At 29.6% G+C, this 21,007-nt stretch overlaps 2 protein-coding genes across 4 annotated transcripts in view; one reads left to right on the forward strand and one right to left on the reverse strand.

Annotated features, from left to right (window-relative positions):
• LOC101510474 (two-component response regulator ORR21) overlaps window positions 1-6,442 on the reverse strand; it is a 12,293-nt gene extending 5,851 nt beyond the window's left edge. For 2 of the 3 annotated variants that reach the window (XR_012162777.1, XM_004498185.4), the window contains exons 1-6: window positions 5,940-6,442; window positions 4,290-4,442; window positions 3,803-4,201; window positions 3,591-3,667; window positions 1,186-2,313; window positions 210-244 (exon numbers count right to left, since the gene is read on the reverse strand). Coding sequence is in view for 2 of the 3 variants with exons in the window: in XM_004498185.4 (XP_004498242.1) it covers window positions 1,189-2,313; window positions 3,591-3,667; window positions 3,803-4,201; window positions 4,290-4,442; window positions 5,940-6,093 (1,908 nt within the window). In the remaining variant the exon portion in view is untranslated. Of the gene's footprint in view, window positions 245-1,185; window positions 2,314-3,590; window positions 3,668-3,802; window positions 4,202-4,289; window positions 4,443-5,939 lie in introns of all 3 variants that reach the window. The other variant, XM_004498184.4, reaches the window with a different exon arrangement.
• A 12,867-nt stretch (window positions 6,443-19,309) lies between these two features.
• Window positions 19,310-20,712, forward strand: LOC101511657 (uncharacterized). Its single transcript, XM_004498188.4, has 2 exons — window positions 19,310-19,896; window positions 20,391-20,712. Exons 1-2 carry the CDS (start codon window positions 19,558-19,560, stop codon window positions 20,568-20,570), a joined length of 519 nt encoding a protein of 172 aa, XP_004498245.1. The 5' UTR covers window positions 19,310-19,557; the 3' UTR covers window positions 20,571-20,712.
• The last annotated feature ends 295 nt before the right edge of the window (window positions 20,713-21,007 follow it).

Below are 21,007 nucleotides of genomic sequence, written 5' to 3' on the forward strand. Positions count from 1 at the left end.
TCTGATAAAACTTTATATCCCTACAAACTAGTTTAATAATTAGAAAGCATTCCAAGTTACACATGCAGCTATTGAGGGCTAAACTACCATTCATATATACAAACCTTTATACAGAGTTATCATTGGGATCTAAAATGCAGCTAGCAATAGTGCAGACACCAGCTATAACAACTGTTTTTCTAAATAATTGAAGAAGAAACAATATGTACCTTTAGAGGTAAGGTCTTCTCCTCTCCATTTCAACCTGATACAAACAAGATTCAGACATACTTCACAACTAATATAAAAACAAAATATTGCTGCAATATCTTTAACTCGTAATAAGTAGTAACCTTTTCCAAGAAAAAACGAGTAACTATTTTTTTTTGTCTATAACACAAGTTACTATTTAATTTAGCATATTTTGGAAATTAAAAACGTTTGTTACAAGTTATAGTGAAAAGATCAAATTGTGTGGTGGTGTGTCTTCTATTTTCCATGTTTAGAAAATACCATAGACAGTATACACGCATGCATTTTAATATCCAACCATTTCCAAGCATTTTCATATAAGTAACTACTACCTCTGGTCCTATATAGAAGAGAAAGTTACTTCAACTAAAATTGATGTATTTGGTTCAAAATTTGAACCGGATACCTCAACTTTTGTTGACTCAATTTTCTCTTATATATAAGACCAGAGGTAGTATTTGATAGGAAGGTTGGTCTAGAAGTTTAAACCATGTGTAGACAACATATGCGGCAAAATAAGTTAATGGTTGAGAAAGTAGTTAAATAGCCCCTTCATTTTTATTCAAGAAATTATTAGACAAAAATATAGCCATCATTCTACTTCAGTTATGCCCAACTAATGTAAAGTGTTCCACTCACTGACTAAACAGTACTCCCTCTATACTCAATTATAAGCAAAAAAATTCTTATATTTGTTGGACTCAAATATAAGCAAATCTCAACTAATCTATCCACATTTAATGCTATTAAATGTAGAAAACACCCTTAAATTATTTCATTGATGTAGTGAGAAGATGATCATTATAATTAGGGATAAGTTAGTAAATATATTTCTTTTTTACCTGAAATCAAGAAAATTAAATGCACATAACTATTAAGTGAATCTAAAGGGAGTATAACAGATATTCATCATCTTAAATAAAACACAGTGTTCGAAGAAATTGTTGAAGTTACCAATTAAGTGAATGCACTTGAATGATCATGAGACGGATAATTCTGTAGGACTAGGTGGCTCACATTTGGATATCTGATCAAATTTGGCTCCTCCTTCACTGTGTTACCATTGCTAGCCATGAATACTTTCATTTGACTAAAATCACTTGCAGATGATTCAATTTTATTTTCAAAACTTGGTATGCAGGTACCTTTTCCGACAAATCCAAGATTCCTAAGACATACTTGATCAAGTGAATCGCTGGAGTTAATATCATTTGGAACTTGTCTAAAAGTCACGGGTAGAAGGCTAGGCAATGGTCTCATAGCACCAAATGTTGAAGTTGAATTTTGAATCTGCTGAATATTACTGTTGCTGGAGCCTACTGAAAAACAGGATGCTTGAGGAGAAATGGAGGTAGCTTTGGTGTCTCCACCAGGATATTGTGACGTACTCGATGAATTATTCAATTTTTGTGATGAATGACTATAACCATTGATGGCATTTCTGCCAAAACTGCTATCTTTAATGACTGAAGTAACACTATTTACTGCCTGGAAAGTGTCAGAAGATTGAGCAGCAACCACCAGGCAAGATGGTTGAACATTGATTGATCGATTTTGATCATGTATCAGCGACTGCTGTTGTTTTTGCTGATGCTGGTGCTTTTGTTGGTGCTGCAATATATCAATATGCATGTTATTATTCTGAACGCCTAACCTTCTTCCACTTGAGACTGAACCGAGTGTATTAGTTGGCGGCCATGCTCCATATCTGGACGATGTATCATCTACAGTTAATATGGGTTGAGGGAAATTACCGACAATGTTGGAAGCACATTTTACAAGAGGCTGACCATATGCTACAGCATGATCATCGGCACGAGAATGTTTTGGCCCTTGTACAGATGCCTGCATTAGTGCAGTATGATCAATTGTAGACATTATGTTAGTTACTGGGCGACCTAAGAACTCAGCATGAAGAGCTGCAAGTGTTTCAGGGGAAACATGGCCAGAAGCAGCCAATGTCTGTATGTCATATCTTCCAGTAGCAGCCAGCTTGGATTCTATAGTCCCAGGAACTGTGTTTAGCATCCCATTCTGTTGCTGTGCCACTCCACTTAATCGCTTCAAATAAAGTCTAAATTTCTGCCAATCAAAATTGCAATTCACAATGGTAATGTTAGCTACAGTTAAACACAACAAAACATAAGTTCATTCATCAACAATCTAGTGCCTCAGTATGCAAAATTTATCAAAAACTTAATTTTGAGCCGATAATATCTTCACCCATTCAAAAACTTACATATAATGACATATATCACTGAATAATAGACTATATTCATACCACATAACTTTGTCCTTTTAATTTTATTAACTAATTACATATAATTATTTTTAATAAGAAAACAGACAAGTTCTTTCCATCACTTAGGTCCATGTCATTGTCATTCTTGATCTACCTAATCTTTCTCATACATCACTAGCCTCATTTTTTTCCAGGCATTAGTTTTTCTCGTAGATTTGCAGCACATTTAAATTATATAGGACAACTTCGAGTAAAATCAACAATTGTATAACTTTCTGTAATGATATTCAGGCTTTCCTTCCGCATGACCCAATAAAGATTCTCATCTCAACATTAATCTATTTCAAACATAATGTTCCTTCCTAATATTTGATAGCCATAATAACAGCACCAAGAAACCACATCAGCATTAACTTTAATGTCTTCTCCCAAAATGAGAATACCAAAAGATAAAATTAAGCTTCTTCATTTCCATCAATATTCGTTGCCTTTTATTTCATTACAATTTTGAGTTTGTAGATGCCACTTTGTGACATACAAAACGTTCATAGATACATCCACTCTTGCTGACCCATCAATGTTACGAAAGATTAATCATACAAATAGACTGTCAAGCAGTGACAAGACACAGTAAGTCCACGTTGCACAGAATGAAGACAATCACTAATTTTTTTGACAAGGACTTTTTATAAGAGTAGCTAAGGTGGTAGCATAAACGATAGGATGTAAAAAGATACAGAAACTAGTCTAATAACATACGGATTTGATTTCTATTAGTCAAATCAGTCCCAAGTGTATGTAGTTCATTCATTTATACCAAGAAAATTCAACAGTTGCCACAAAAAAATCATGACAACATATCCAATTCACATCAAGGCAGCAGCAGAAAATCGTTCAGATAGCATTTAATAAAAGAAAGGTAATCTGAAGGCTAAAATTATGCGAACATATGAAATATAGCACAGAATGTAATATGAAAATCGACAAAGAAAAATGACTAATAGCATAAACTTATGGTAACTGATTAGGTCAGTTGCATGTTCAACTATTGTAACTAAAAATGAAAATGGTTCTAAGGGAAGATTGTAAACAATGAATTCACAATTTGGACTAAAACCTGCAAATGGCTTGCAACATTTTCTCTCGTCAAACCAGGGACATTCATCAATTCAAGTATTCTCTTTGGCACAGCCTCTGAAACACATGGATAAGAAACGACTGATAAGTAATAAATGCTTCAAACGCTTTATGCTTATTACAATCCAACGAAGACTAGTCATTGAACGCAAAAGAAAAATTAAGGAAAGAAAAAATGTTAGAAATTCATACTGTCAAGCCCTAGTTGATTCACAGCACTGACAAATTGTTGATGCAGTTCTACTGACCATACCACACGAGGCTTCTTAGAAGTAGATGGATCATCATTCTCCAATTCTACATCTTCTTCATCTTTTATATTGCTCCTCTTTTTTGGTTCTTTAATTATTCCTTTTGTTGCACCGGCAACAGAAGAAGTGTTATCATTATCATCATTCCCCTGTTTATTGCGATCATTATCTTCTATGTAGCCAGAATTATCATGTTCCTTACTTTCATTCAAAAATTTCCTAGCAACATGCTGCCATATATTCCTTAGTTCTTCCTCTCGTACGGGCTTAATAAAATAATCACAAGCTCCGTGTCTAATTCCCTTCATGACAGTACTCGTCCTATCATCAACAGACATCACTGCAGCATGCAGAACATAACCAATTTACAATATTAAAGATTACAAATCCACTAAAAAAATTCTAGGAACAGGAGAAGCTGCGCTTACTAATAACAGGAAGGTCCATTTCCAACCCAACATGTTCGAGGAGTTTATAGCCATCCATGTCTGGCATATGAACATCACTCAGCACAACATCAAAACAGCCTTTCCGCTCCCGCAGAATGTTCAAAGCGACTGTAGCCTCAGAACATGTAGTGACTGCCAAATAAAAATATATTACAAATTAAGAAGATATTATATTATTTGAATTAACAGGACTTACAAATCAGCAGCCAGCCAATCGTATATGAACTAGATGAGATCTACCATATCTATGGAAGTCAATTGCAAATTTAATGCCATTAAATTAAATTAACAAAACAATAACCAAGCTCCATCCTAGTTGAATAATTTAAAACGAATGACTTGCATTGCACAATGAGGTTGTACAAATATCTATACATGAGAGAATCTCTGAGAAAGAAAATAGGAAATTAAGAAAACTATATCAACGGCAATAAATCGAGAGAATAATCTTAGTTAATATGACTATAATCAACACTCCCTCTCAAATAGAGGTTTTAATAAAACGAGAGAATAATCTTAGTTAATATAACTATAGAGGTTTTAATGCTGCTCGAAATAACCTTTTTCACTTTGCATATCAACACTTTCATTGAAACTTTCACATTCATTCACGTGAGCTTCATGTTAAACTTCACTTATCGGCTTTATATGTACTCCTCCTGTCAACATAGTTTATTCTTCTTTCCTATTAGTACTTAATGACTTAATGCCAATGTTTTCTTTTAGAATAGACCATCAATTTCGTCCCTAAACCACTATTCTCTCTAATTTGGTCCATAAACTATAAAAATATAATAAGTAGTCTCTTAACTATTATTAATCCATCCATTTAGTCCCTTCATTATCATCCTCTCTTATACTTTTAATAAAAACTAAGTGACTAAATTGATAGATTAATAATAGTTTAGGAATTATTTAGTACAATTCTGTGGTGTAGGATCAAATTGGAGAGAGTGATAGTTAAAGTTTAGAGACCATGTTGATGATTTATCATTTCTTTTATTACTTCAATCAAGGTTTCAACTTCATAAATAATACTTCATCTTATAAAGTCAGTTTGTTACTGATTATAAGAAAAGTGATGTTAGCATTCAATAATTTAAAGATTATTTGTTAGAGTTTTTTTTTTTTTAAAAAAAAGTAGTTTTGTGTTTGCCAACTCTAATGAAAATCACTTTTTAAATAAAAAAAATGACTTACAAAATAATTTTTATAATAAGTTACTCAAAACAGCTTCTTAAATGAAATATAGTTTTTAAATTATTTTCATGTCCTAACAAACAACGAAAACTCCCAAAACACATTTTGTTTTAAATAAAGTAATTATTTTATAAAAATAAAATAAAAATAACAAACAGGCTCTAAAGTTTGTTTCACCTTCTTCTTCAAGTCATCATTTTCATAAATGCGTCGATGATAGAATGAAAATTCTAAGCCTAACATGAGTTCCTTTTAATAGTTTACTTCAAATTACTCAAGCACAATGTGATTTTCACCAGTACTTTGAAGTAATTTGAAAATCACTTTTTGCTTCAAATTACTTCTAAGCTTAACATGAGTTCCTTTTAACACGCGAATTCACCAGTACTAATTCAACGAATATATTCGAACAATTCAACAAAAACTAACCGCGGTAATGGCAGCGAAGTGACATTCGCTCGATAATCTTCAAGGTAGTGACGTCATCATCAACGACGAGAACTCTTAAACCGGCCGGGAACTGAGCAGCAGCAGAATCACTCTTCGAACTCGAGTGCGCCATTTTCTGCAACGACGCAGGCATGGCTTCTTCTTCTTCAAAGAAACGACGTCGTTTTACGAATGCAATGAATGAACTTAACAGAAAGGTGCGAAAAGAAAAATTCGAAAACGGAGTTGTTGATAATTGGGGAGAGATAAATCAGAATCGTTAAATTGTAATCGAACGGTTGATCATTTTTTGTTCAGGTTTTTATTGTTGTGTTGTCAGTGCTTTGATGTATATCGTACGGATTTGTTTTACTGATTGTACGTAATACATCATCTTTCATCCGTAGAATATCGTAATGCGAAGGAAAAGACAGAGAAAGCAATAACAAATTATGTTCATTCCTTTTCCTTTTGTTTAATTTTTTTCTGAAACCCTTTGTTTTTTTTTTAATTAGCAAAATCGCACGTACGTAATCTATATATCTGTCACATCTTATCTTATCCTATAGTACAAGTTTCATTATATGGTTACAGTTATGCTTTCTTTATAAAAAAGAACACATTATCCAAATGCAAGATAAACAATGATAGAGAAATTAAACAAAGATACAATTCACCAACTAATTATGATTTCACAAAATACAACAAAAAATTACACTCAATAACATATAAATAAATAAATACATGTTTGTGGTACAAAAATTAAAGTGACTTAAACTATATTAATAATTTAATTTAATTTTTAAAAATCATTTTCATAAATATTAGTTATTTTTTGAATTATTTTTAATTTAATTCCAAACTAATTTAAAACTAGTTTATAAATATAAATTAATTTAATATTTTAAATTAATTTTGAATCAATTTTTAATTAAAATTGATTTTGAATTAGTTTTTTTAGTGAATTTTTAAAATCAGTTTTTTAATGATTTTTAGAGAAATTGATTTTAAAATCAAATTTTCAGTAAAATTTTAAAAAATTGTTAAAATAGAGGTCCCTACATTAAAGCTTCATAATAGTTAATATTCTATTCTTATAGGATAAATTAAAGCTTCAAATATGCCTTAGGATTTAGGAATTATAGATACATAATTCAAAAACGTGTACCTGTGAAGTGTTGTGTACAAATAATAGGTACATAATGATACGCTTCTGTAAAAGAGCTACAACTATGTACATATGGATAGTTATATGATATAATTTTTTAAAAACACAAATTGGATTAAAATAGCAATAAACAATGCACAAGAAGTGCACTAAACAACATTAACATTTGCATAAATTACACAAAAAATTATACAATATGACAAACTTATTTTGCTCAGTTATAAACACAAACAAACACGCCTATGTTAATTAGTAGTACACCTACACACCATTACGCCATTAAAACAAATAAGTCAAAATAAATTATACATGTACATTCCCATCACAAGATCAATAGCAAATGCTACCAAGATAAGCTACTACTATGCACTAAGGAATTTTAAAAATTCTGGCAAGAATAAAGAAGTATTCTTATTACTTCTTATTCTTATTCTAGGAGAGAGGGATATAGAGATAGTGAGATATAGAGATAGAGAGAAAGAGAGAGGAAGAGAGAGAGTTGGAATTAGGGTTCAGTGAAAATAAGAGAGAGATATTTGGAATTAAGGTTCAATAAAAATAAGCGAGAGAGATTTGGGACTATGGTTCAGAGCTAGGGTTTAGTAACGTTTTTTTTTATAAATTCATTGGATTTCTTTTATTCTTATTAGCGTTTAGACGAGTACTTTTATGTCTGATTGTCAACTTTTTTATTACGCTAAATTGAAATAGTGTGAAAATTTTGTTAAAAACTGGTAAAAACAATTAGACAAATAGAAGTAATAATTGGATTACAAAAACTTAATTGGTGTAGCATAAGTTTTATTATAGAAGGAAATTAATATATGAAATTTTTTGTAACTGCTAAAGGTAGATCTGGAAGAAAAATAAGCTACATTAAATGTGTGTATTGTCTTTATTAATGTTATAGATGAAGTTTTAGTTTAAAAAGTTTTAAATTAATTTTTAATTAAGTTTGGTTAACTGATTTGTTTTACATGTATTTTAATTCATAAATCATTTAATTGGTTTGTATTCTTTTTGTACAATACAATTCAATTTATTAATATGATCAAATTGACCTGCACACTCTTACAGTCATGTACCAACCAATTACATATTGAGACTACTTCAAAATGGGGGATGAAAATTGAAAGCAATGTAAAGAATTTGGCCACCATAGATTTAGATCATACCAAAAATATAAAGATTTAACTTTTAACCACTTAAAATTGAATTCCAAACACCTCCAAAAAATGCACACTAAAAAAATACATGATTTGAATTTTCATCTTTACCGCATCCACTAGCACAAGCTAAAGAATCGACGTTAAGAACACTACGCCTTGCCAAATTATCTTTTGTTGGTAACTTGTTTAACAAGAATCTTCAAGAAAATATAGAAACTTTCAGCGGGACTTTCTTGTTTCAAATATCGTCAATAAGAGTTGCATTACTTTCTTCCACATAATGTGACAAAGACCGATATACTCTTTTATCTGTTACTGATAATCTTTTTCAAGCTCCCAGATCCACCTGTCAACCATGTTTCTTTGAATTGAATCATTAGCTAACAACAAACAACAAGCTACTAAAATATCCTCCTCCCACGTAAAAATATGTCTCCTCTGACACCAAAATCTCACCCCAACCTAGCCATTTATGCTACCGAAACATTTTTATTGAGTACTACTTCAAATAACCTACTAAACCCCTCACACAAAGGCTCCCAACAAACCATAGATCCCTCTAAAACAACATATTTTCACCATTCAAAATTGATCTAAACAAATTAATTTTAAACCAATTTTCCAAATCGGCACACTCCCGTTTTAGGATTGACTAAATGTCTTTCCACCACAATGAACAACTGCTAGCCCACATAATATCTCACCATTCTCAAAACCATATAGTTGATAACACCTTAAACCATAACTTAATTTATCTATCCGCAACCTCTAATATGATTTACCTAGTAAAGCCAAATTAATTTATCTATCCTTAAACTCCCACAATTTATATCTAAACACACTTTATCTCATTTTATCGAATTTATTTTACGAGACTCCTCATTACCCCCCATAAAAATGTTTTAAACAAGGATTTTAGGTGAGAGAAGATGTTTGTTGGAGCCTTGAAGAATGATATAAGGTAAATTGGTAGAGTGGATAAGACAACTTTGAGAAGAACCAATCGATCTTCCATAAACAAATTAAAATATTTCCAATTGGAGAATCTATTTCTAACGCTTTCAACCAATGGTAACTAGAATGAAGATCTTCTTAGATTTCTTCTGATCAGAAGACCAAGATACTTAAAAAGAAGTTGTATGTATCGTTTTCTATATAAACTAAAGTTATGTCCGTCGTTTTATCACTTTTAACATTCAAATAAAACTAATGAATTTTTTTTTTATCATTTTTTATAAAATTATTGTCTTTTTCTTATAATATTATTAATTTTCTATTACTTTATTTTACATCTTTATTTTTTCAATAATAATATTTTGATATACTTTTGACAAAATAATAATTAATATTATTTTTAGTTTGAGATTAATTAAAAATTGATAAAACATTTAATTAAAACATGTAAAATAGTATTTGTTGATATATTTAGAAATTAACCTAAAAACGTGGTATGATCGTGTGTATGCATGCAAATTAATTTTTTTTACCTGACTCACAAAAATTTATTCATACATCACATTGTTTATAAAAAAGTATTACATTATGTATGTATAGTAATATCCATTCATTTTGTAAAACAAAAAATAATAATATCAATATATATGTATTAATATCTATCACATTGTAGGGTCCATTACCTATCCCTATAAGCTCTGCCCCTTCTCGCATATTGACATATTGCCAAAAGAAATTATGTAAAGTTTCTCCATCATACACGGATCCAAGTCAGAATAAGACTAAGATATTACTTGTTACAAAGAAAATGAGTGAGAAGCTGACAAATTAAATGCTCTAGGATTATAAAAAGAACTTTAATATTATATTTTTATTTAAAATTTTAAAATAATAAATATATGAGTCATTTTTTTTATTTTAATATTTATCATATTTTTAATCGACGTAAGATTTAACGACTCACGTTTGAACTCAATATTATTTAATATGGTGTTTACACTATAACTATTAAATATTCAAAGATAAATGATATTGATCAGGAAATTATATCCTATATTCCGCATTTATATTCCTAGCTCCATATTTTATGCAAACTATCTATTTTATCTTTTTTATTTAAAAAAAAAAAATTGTACCTCACTAAATTCAACTTGATTTACGGAAAATTTTAAAAAAGTTTTTCGAAACACTTGTTTCAGAAAATAAATAAAAAATTCGGGTACAATATGTTTTAGAAATTCGAATTTTGTGTACCGAATTTTTTTTTTTCAAGTTTTTCATTACACAAATGTGTTTTAGAAAATTTGAACTTTGTGTACTGAATTTTTTTCTTCAAAATTTATGTTGCATAAATGTGTTTTAGAAAATCGAACTTTGTGTATTCAAAAAAAAAATTCAATTTTTATAGGCCACAAATGTGTTTTAAAAAATTTGAACTCTATATACCGAAAAACTTAAAGAAAGTTTTTCGGAATACAAATATATTCTAGAAAATTTGAAAAAAGTTTTCCAAAACACAAATATTTCTAAAAAGTTCAACATTTAAGTTTCGTATTTTTTTTCAATTTTTTTGAAACACAAACACGTACTAAAAAACATAAAGTTTGAGTTTTTTTTTTAAACAAAGAAAAAGAATAAAATTAAATTTTTATTAAAATATGGAAATAAAGTATAAATTTAGAGTATGAAGTAAAATCTTCTATTCATAATCATCCTTAGATATAAACTAGTATATGTTATGGATATTTATATTTATATTTATAATTGTAGATACGTGGATGTTCATTTCTCCTAATCTTCCACATTATTTGTATGATTTAAAACATCCATTACCCATTCCTAAATGACTTCACTAATTACATTTACTTTTTTAGTGTTAATGTGATGGTTTGTATTCTTATGACTTATAAGTTTTGTGGACTCATATTGTATAGTAAAATAAAAATTTTGAAAAGTATCATGCAATATTATATTATTCTCTCTTTTAAAAAAAATTTAATATTCTTCTTTCTTATTATCTTATCTTAATTCTTTTATATTTTATTATTTTATACTTTTATTTTAGTTTATTTCATAAGAGTACAATGATTCATGACAATATCGAAGGGAAAAATAGTCCACATCCATGGATCCCGGCAAGCAATTAAAACTTGTGAATTCAATTTAAACTGAAAAATGGTTCTTGTGAAATATATAGATTTTAATATATTAATATTACTGTGAATAAAAGTCTAAATTTTAAAAATAATATAATTTATTAACTTTGTTAGTAGAGTATTTTTTTCAAGTAAGTTTATTTGAGTAATTATTATATATAAATTTATAAACACATATTTGAAAATACGTAGAATATTTTAGAGAACGTAATTGCAACTAATTCATATATTAAATTTTATCCATTGAATTATTATATTTAAATTTTAGTTAATTTTAATGAATGAATAAGATTTAAGATTGTTAAAAAATATTTAAAGATATGATCAACCGATTTATAATTTAATGTCTTATATCACATAATTCACTCATTAAATATTATGAGAAAATAGAAATAAAAAAATATTATATAACAAATATTGAAGCATTAAAATGTAGTAATAAATATAAAGTTAATAGCATATTAACCATGGTCTATATGATGAACCAAATAATCGGTTAAAATTTACATCTTTCTAATTATTACATTATTTTAAAAAAATACTAATTTTTAAGCATTCACCACTCTCTCAAATGTTCAGCTAAAAAATAAATCACTCTCTCAAATGTGTGGTTAGAATGCATAAAACTAAAAATAATAATTTTTCAAAAAAACTCATAGTCAAGACCATACTACAAACAAAACCCATAAATTATATTTAGTATTAAAAATATTAAAAATATTTTAATAAATATTAATATATGTAATTATCTACCGTAAAATCATATTAGTCGAACTCTTTTTTTACTCCTATTGTCGTGTAATTATAACTTTAAAATGATTGAGCAAGAAGTGATCTAAGTTGGTACATTCAGATTAGGACACAAAACGGAGAATACAAGTGAAAAGTAGAATTAAAAATGACAAGACAAAATGAATGTTTTAATCATAGTAAAAATGGTTGCAACTAACATTTTAATTTAACTCTAGTTGCTACCTTAATAGAAAAATATTATTAGAAAAAGTGGAAGAACAAATCTAAATTTATTGTCAAAATATTGTTAGAAAAATATGTATATGATTTTGTCATTTTTATTTTTCAAATAAATTGCAAATCTAAATTTCAATGTGTTGAGTATGAGACTTCCATACAACCTGAGTAGAAGCAAAATAGATGTAGATACTTCATATAGGTAGTATTTTTAAACATTTTGACAACATAAAATATATTTGAATCTAAATATTAAACATTATTCTTTTATCTATTAAATAGTAAATAGTTCTAAATCTCCCGAAGACATGATAATAACACTACTATAAAGCTGAAGATGCACAATCTTTTTATCTTTCGGAGTCACTATACTTTTATGTCGTCGATGAGATCAAATATGCACCTGAAAAAATAATATTCTAACTAACAAGAATCAAGGTTTTGAGAAAAACGTGCAAATAGCTAGAATATGTTACAAAATACCAATTAGTAAAAACTGATTCTAATTTTTGGCACAAGCTTCACATACTTTGTCTTTCTCAAAATTAAGTTTTGGAAGACTTTTAACTAATTCTAATTTTGATAATTTAGAAATAGTGTTCAAGCTTGTATGACCAGCTCTTTTGTGCCATATCCATTTATCTTTTTCAATAGATACAAAACAAGATTCAGTAGGTAAATCATCCAGATATAACTTATATAAATTATTTTTCCTAATATCCGAGAAGAAAACTCTTCCTGAGGATGAATGTTTGACCTCGCATATAGTAGGTTTAAAAATAACCAAATCCACTATCACATAGTTGACTAATACTTAGCAAGTTATGTTTTAAACCATCTACATACTGAACATTTTCAATTTTGGCAGAATTATTGTTACCAATAATACATGTTCCTTTTATTTGAGTTTTATCATTGTTTCCAAAAGTGATTGATCCTCCATCATTTATTTCCAAAGAAATAAAGCAATGTTTATCCCCTGTCATATGCCTTGAGCAGCCACTGTCCAAGAACCATGGCTTTCTTTTGTTGGTCAGAGGATGTACCTGTGTTAGAGTTTAAAAGTAACTTAGGTACCCATATAGAATTGGGTCCTTGTTGGTTAGTTTTTCCTCTTGTAAGGATTTTCCTTTTATGATAACAAATAGAGTCATGATGTCCATGTTTACCACATAATGAACATCCCATCTTTATGTTGTCAGCTTTTTTCTTAGCATGATAGTTTTTGAAAGTATGGTCATGTTTTTTGCAAAAGGTGCATTTTGGCCTATCCTCTTGTTTTTTAGGTAGGAAAAAGATTTTTATATAACTTTTTGTTTTTGAGAACTTTTAAATCCAATATCTGCTTTGTCAAAGATTCCAGATTAAGATCTCATTATCTTTTGGAATGTTTCAGTGGATTTAAAAAAGTTGGTAATGTCATTTTTTAGTTCTTCAACTTTTATTTTTAAGATTTTATTTTTTGTATCCTCTTCTGGAGGATGAATTTTGACATTCTTTTTGTTTAAAATTGTTTGTTGCTCAGACAACTTTTTATGAGATAGCTGCAAGTCTAGAATGATTTTTTCATACTTCTCATTCTTAGCTTGAAGTTCCTTATTGAGTTTCTTTATTTCATAAAGATTGATTTTTAAGAAAACCACATTTATGAGCTTAAGTGTTTGAGTCATTCAAAAGGTTGTCAAATTCTATTTCTAATATTTCACAAGTAGGACATAGTTTTGTGATGGTTACCTTTCACTATCTGATTTTTCCATGAGATAGAGGTTAACCTCTTCTTCCTTTTCATGCTCAGAGGATGACCCGTCACTGTCATCCCAAGTAATCATCATGGATTTGTTTTTGTATGGAAATCTTCTTGAGTTCCTTTTGTTTAGAGGACACTCAGTTTTGTAGTGTCCTAGTTTATTGCATCCAAAACAAGTTATCTGACTTTTTTCAGTTTTTTCTTTTTGAGATATTTTGTCTTGTCCTCTACGATTTATCATCCTCTGAATTCTTCTAAAAATCAAAGCGAGTTCATCCTCTTCCTCAAGTAGAGAATACTTTGAGTTTCCTTTTTTGTGACATCCTCAGTCCTCTTGGAGGATGGACTTTCTATTTGGCTTGATTTTAGAGCAATCATTTTTCCCTTTTTGCTTGGTTTATCTGCCAGCAACAATGGTTCATGAGCTCTTAGAGTTCCAACCAGATCCTCTAATTTCATGTTAGCCAAGTTTCTTGCTTTTGTGATGGCAGTCACCATTGGTCTTCATTCTTTTGGTAAACTCCTTAAAAAAATTCTTATCCTCTCTTGAACAGAGTATTCCTTTCCAAGAGACCTTAAGCTATTTAATATGATTGTTAGCCTTGAGAACATTTCATCAATCGTTTCTTCCTCCTTCATTTCGAACAGTTCGAATTCTCTTACTCCTATGTCAATCCTAGCTTAATTTACGTGACTTGATCTTTCATGATGGATCTTCAGAGTATCTCATAGTTCCTTAGGGTTTCTGCATTCTTCAAATCTATCATATCCTTCCCTTCTCAAAGCACACGTTATAAATAAATGAGTTTTAGAGTTTATGAGTACCTTAGCATTTTCATCAGTCATCCACTGTGCTTGAGGTTTTTCGTCGGAGGTTGCATATGTGTTGTTGATTCTGATAACGTGATCCCCGTTTTCAACCACAGACCACATGTTGTTATCTTGTGATATGAGAAACAATCTCATCTTACCTTTCCAATGATAGTAATTTGTGCCATCAAAATAAGGAGGTCTGCTGGATGATCCTCCTTTAGGGATATACTTAGCTTTTGACATTTTTTTTCTTTTGATCTTTTTCTCTAACACGGTTAGATGTAATTTTCTAGAGAATATTGCTCTGATGCCAATTGTTGTAGCTAAAATATCACTAAAAGGGGAGGGGGTTGAATAGGGATATTGCTATTTTAAAATTTTCTCAAGTGTTTTAAATCACTATCCTCTTTGAGAGGAGGAGAATCAGATGATAGAAATTTAAGACTTTAAATATGAGCTGAATAAATAAAAGAGAAAGTATAGAAGATGACACACACAACTTTATACTGGTTCACCCAATGAAGGCTACGTCAAGTCCTCACACACTTGTGAGTTTTTTTACTAAGGATCAAACATATTAACCTCTCACAGAGGTTAGTTATACTTTGTATATTCTTTAGCCTCACCAAGCTTACAACTTTGTTTCTTACAAGTTTCAACTATTTTTAAGTATAACTCACTTGAAAATTACAAAGTGATATGAGTATGATGTTTCTCTTTACTTAAAATTTTCTAAAGGATATTTCAAAGATATAGTGTAAGACTATAGAAAGTATAAAGAGAGGATGAAAATTGCTCTTGATAGCTTTTAGAATTTGCTCTTTTTATGCAATGTTGTTGTGTATTTGATGATGAAGAGCTCCCTTCTTTTTTTTATAGAGAATTTGTAATTCTTTATCCATGTGTCAAAACACTTTATGACCGTTGGGGACTTAATCAAAAAGTCCAAGGTCATTAATCATAATTATAGAAATGACATTCAGTTGTCCTTTGGACTAATTCAGTCCATCCTCGTACAGGAGGTCCAATCCTCCTAGAAACTTGAACATGAGTTGTCTTTTTCCTTTTTCATTCTTCAAGACACATAAGACTATATTTTTGTCTTGTTAGCTACAAAATTTTTGTACGTTGATGTGTTGGGTCATTTTCAACATGTGAGGATGAAGTGAACTATAGACCCATCCTCTTACGGTCCATCCTCTGTCATATAAACTTTGGCCTTTGACCTCTTCATATAAATTTCTTTTTCTTTCATTCTTTGGCACTTGATTTATCTTCTCTTTATGACAAGAAATCATTGTTTTAATGATGTTGAATATCTTGCATCTTTGAAAGTTCATCATCTTAAGGGTTCATTCTCTTGTATGTTTATCCTCCAGTTTTGAAGACTTGATGGATTGAGTCAGATTTTTCTCCTTTTTATCTTAATGATGAGTAACCTATTTTCTAATATAAATTCACTCAAAAGCACATATTAGTCATTAACCACAATCATAATCTTTTAAATAATTTTGTTATCATTAAAACCAATTGAGAGAGATTTTGTCTCAACAGTTTGATGCATCAATCTGATATGATACAATAATCAAGTTTTTTAAACATATCGGGCTCGTTTGATTTTAATGTTGTTGATGTTGGATTGATCTCCTTTTCATATTTGTCCCGATGGTTTCTTTCTGTTTTATGATTTATTTTATTTTACAACTTGATTAAAGTTATGATTGTTTTCTAATTGTGTTCATATTGAAAAGTTGAAAAAGTAAACTTTGATTCAGAGGATTTCTGATTGCTTTCTTTATTCATATTTACCCTTTTCTCTATCATCTTTGATGCTTGAGTTTTATATTTTTTTTATATAGTTACTAATAATAAACTTTGATTGATGTTTCAAAAAAAAATTGATGGATAATAATAATTATTTTCTTATGTCATTTATGTTATGTGATGTATTGATATTATATTTTGCATTGATGATAATGATGATGATATTATGAAAATCATAATGTTGATACTTTTATATATAGGTAAATATGAACTCACAAGAACAAAATGATGTGATGATATATTTTAATGTTAGAGGAAATATTTTTAGAGATGGTTGGACTTTGTTTAACATTTTTTATGATAGTGAGTCATTCTTCAACGTGGTTTTTGTGATGATGTTGATTTTGGAATAATAAAGAGAATGAAATATAGAGGATAAATGAATACCTTTTAGATGTGTCACGTGAAATTTTTGGTGAGGTGACAATGTTTGAATTAAATGACACAATAAACAATATGTCACAATAGTATTTGAGAGTCTATTTCAATATATTATAATAGATTTTTTGACGATTAGTAGTACATAATATGCAATGTCTCTGTCTCGTATGAAAAAGCATAACTGAAAGAGGTAATAAACTAAATCATCTTTATTAATTAATGGTGTATTCAACATTACTACTAATGTATAGTGGAAGATAGTGAATTAAGAGTGATGCATGTAGTATTAATTACTTAATACAATTGAAAAAAGTAAATAAAATTACTTTGAAAATCAACAAAATCATTCATTTGAGACACTGATATTTTACAAATGAGTTACTCATTATTAAAAGAATTACTTCTCATTTATATTTATATTGAGTTATTTGTGGGTGTACGAATTCTCATAGCAGTTGCATGATATAGCAATAGTAGGAACCCGATAGATCTAGTAGGTCACACGGCTATTGTATCATGCAGATGTTTTAAGAGATCTAAGTTCATACCCGACTAAGAATATACATCATATATGAATAGACTTATATGGAAATTCTACAGTGGAACAACTTGATAAATGGTCTACCACTATGGATCAATGTGTAAAAGAATTATGAAACTTTAATGACAATTGATAATACTCTTTAAAAATATAATTTAACGGCTATTCGAAAATATAATTTAACGACTGCATTTATTTTTACGAATGTGACAGTTATCTAATTGGTGACGCTTTGAGATAAGTTGAGTTTTGAGATATACTAATTTTTTTAAACTAACATCAATAGAATCACTATCTCGCCTGGAAAAACGAGTAGAGACATTAAATTATATTTGTAAAAAGTATAGTCGAATGTCGTTAGAGTTTTGAAGGAGTTTTATATACTCCCAATTATATAAGCAAATTTTATTGTGATTTTGTTTGATCGTAATTGTGTTTCAATAAAAAGTGATTGATTTTGTTTTCAAATTGTGTTGCCTAGTATTGCAAAAGTCACTATAGATTCTATTTTGTTGAGATTTTCATATTTAACATATATTTTTGTACCCTACCCTGACAAACTACTATAGAATTTTCAAATCATGGAGACTCATTCCCTTGCACGAGTAGCCATGTCTAAACTTAGTCCTCATTTTTATGAATATGTTTCTCCTTGTATTGCAATTTTTATTGAGAATGAAATGAAATTTTATCCGTAAAAACAAAACTATCATTGACGAATTGGTCATTCTCATAATGTATTCCTGAATCAAATTAATACACACTAAGTTAATAGATGAAGCCCACAATATCCTTCGCTTAATATGCAACCCACACAACTCAACAAAACACAAGCTTCACATAAACCCACCAAGGTCCTATGAGGCATTATAGCGAACCAACCTGCCCTGTTTTCGTCTGCCTCCACCACTAACCCGTTTAATTTAGGGCGGGCAAGTGAATTAATTACATTGGTGAGTTGAAATTTTCACCTTCGTCTAGCAGGTTGATCAGTCTTAACAAAACACAATTAAAAATAAATAATTAAATAAATTGATTTTTAGGCAAATTGGTAGGTCAAAACAAGGAAAAACATCATAATTAGTCTACTAAAATTCAATGTCAACCAGTAAATAAAAAATTGAAAAAATGATTTTTAAACTGAAACGACGAAGCAGTCCATATATTTTTTCAATGGCTAAATTACATCTGTGGTCCTTTAACTTAATTCAGGTAACGTTTTAGTCCTTTGTCTTTTTTTTTTCCCGATTTAGTCCTTTATTCCTAAAAATATCAAATAAAGTATGAAAATATGAGTTTATTTGAAGATTTACATTACGAATTTGATGAAATTTGTATTATATTGAAGAATATAATTAATTTTATGAGTTTTGATTGAAATTTTTTTTGAATTTTTGTATTAAAAAGGATATCATTGTTGAAATTTTAAAACATAAAATATCAAATTGTCACTTAAAATTAAAATAAAGGACCAAGTCGGAAAAAAAAAAGATAAATGACTAAAACGTTACTTGAAATTAAATTAAAGGACTAATTTAGCATTTTTTCAATTTATTAAACTGGCAGACCAACTTGTGTGGTAGGATTCACAATCTCAACTCGCACCACCTAAAATAATGGATTAAATAAGCTGACATTTAGGTTCATGCCATTTTGTCACCCCTGCATATATTTTAGTTTGGTTTTGTTTTAGAAAAGGAGTGTTTTCAAACAAACTAGCTAGTTTATGAGCCCAAAAGGGTCATTCCCCCCAGCCTTTGTATAAATTCCCAAACCACCTATCCCAACCTTATCCTCAGGGCATTTCCAAGTTCCTCCCTCCCTTTCGTTGTTAAGCAAACAAGGCAATCATTTAACAAAACACAAGAGCTATCATATAGTATACTGCTATACAATATGCATCCTACTACACTTCCCAAGGGTATGGCCAGATGGACAATGATGCCATGGCCTAGGCTGCCTACACCATTTTCGATTGACAACATTCCAATTCACAATGTAAACTTGTGTTGTGACTTTAAAGAACTAGATTTGAGCAACCAAAGAGGTACAGGCCTTTGGTGTGCAGCAAGGAGGCAAGTAAGATACCAAGATGAGGATGAAGATAGAGATGATGAGGATGGGCACAATGAGAAGATTTCGAAGTTGGAGTTCTATAGTCAATCAGCTAGAGGAGAAGCACTCATTGTTCATGCACTTGTGGACCAAAATGAAGTAGAGGTGCTTATCTTCAAAGTAAGTGTCATATATATGCCAATAATTGCTTTCAAGAGTTTTTCTCTCCAATAACCAATAAAGCAGGGTTTAATTATCCTAAAAGTTTGAATTGTTCAGCAAATGTATTATACCAAATTGCATTTAGTTTGTTTCCCAAGTACCTAATTAAACTTATGTGGACTTTGATGATCAAGAAATTATAGTTATGAAAAGAACACCCCTTTTTATTTTTTTTTATTTTTGTGTGGGAGGTTAAGATTAAGATTGAATAATCGGCTTCAATCATAGAAAAAATTGAAACAAAATGATTGGTTTAAATCATTTATTGAAAATATTCAACCAATACTGATAAAGTAGCTGGTCAATTCTTGTGTTTAGATAAATTTTTGTTAACCCTCCACTCATGCAGGTCTTGTGATTTTACCAAATTTGTGCTCTACAAATTGTATGCTAATTACTCTAAAAATATATTTCTTCACAAAAATTTAGTCACAAACCATTTCATTTTTCAGGGATTTTCTTCATGCTTGAGCTATAGTACCTCCCCTGACCCAACAAAAAGCATTCTTCCAGCCAGGGCAGTGATAACTTCTATAGATAGAATCAAAGGGCCTTTTGACCCTGCCAATATAGAGTATCTGCAGAAGAATGTGGCATGGGAAGAATTCAAGACAAATCTTCTTTCTAATTAAATTAAATAACATGTAATTAGGTTCTTAATTATTTTAAAAAAATTCTGTGATTTAATTAATGTCACTATCGTTGTAATAAATTTCACTGTCAATCAATTATAACTTTCATATCGTTAAAAATATTAGACTTAAATTATAACTACCTTAAATGTTGCATACATGATATGATGATTTGTATTAACAATGTAAACTTTTACAATGAAAATGCATCAAAATCAAACTCTTTTACTTGTGGCTCATTTTATTTTTATAGCTACATTAATAAGAGAGAAATTCTTCAATGGAAATGTTATTTACTATTTAGGTTCCCAAGTATTGTTAAGATTCCTTTATATTTAGTCAATGATATGTCAAGACTTTGTCATTTAGCAACGCGAAAGTCATCAAAATCAAACTCTTTTACTTGTGGCTCATTTTATTTTTATAGCTACATTAAT

Source organism: Cicer arietinum, chromosome 4, assembly GCF_000331145.2.
Source record: "Cicer arietinum cultivar CDC Frontier isolate Library 1 chromosome 4, Cicar.CDCFrontier_v2.0, whole genome shotgun sequence".
In the NCBI taxonomy this organism is placed as follows: Eukaryota; Viridiplantae; Streptophyta; class Magnoliopsida; order Fabales; family Fabaceae; genus Cicer; species Cicer arietinum.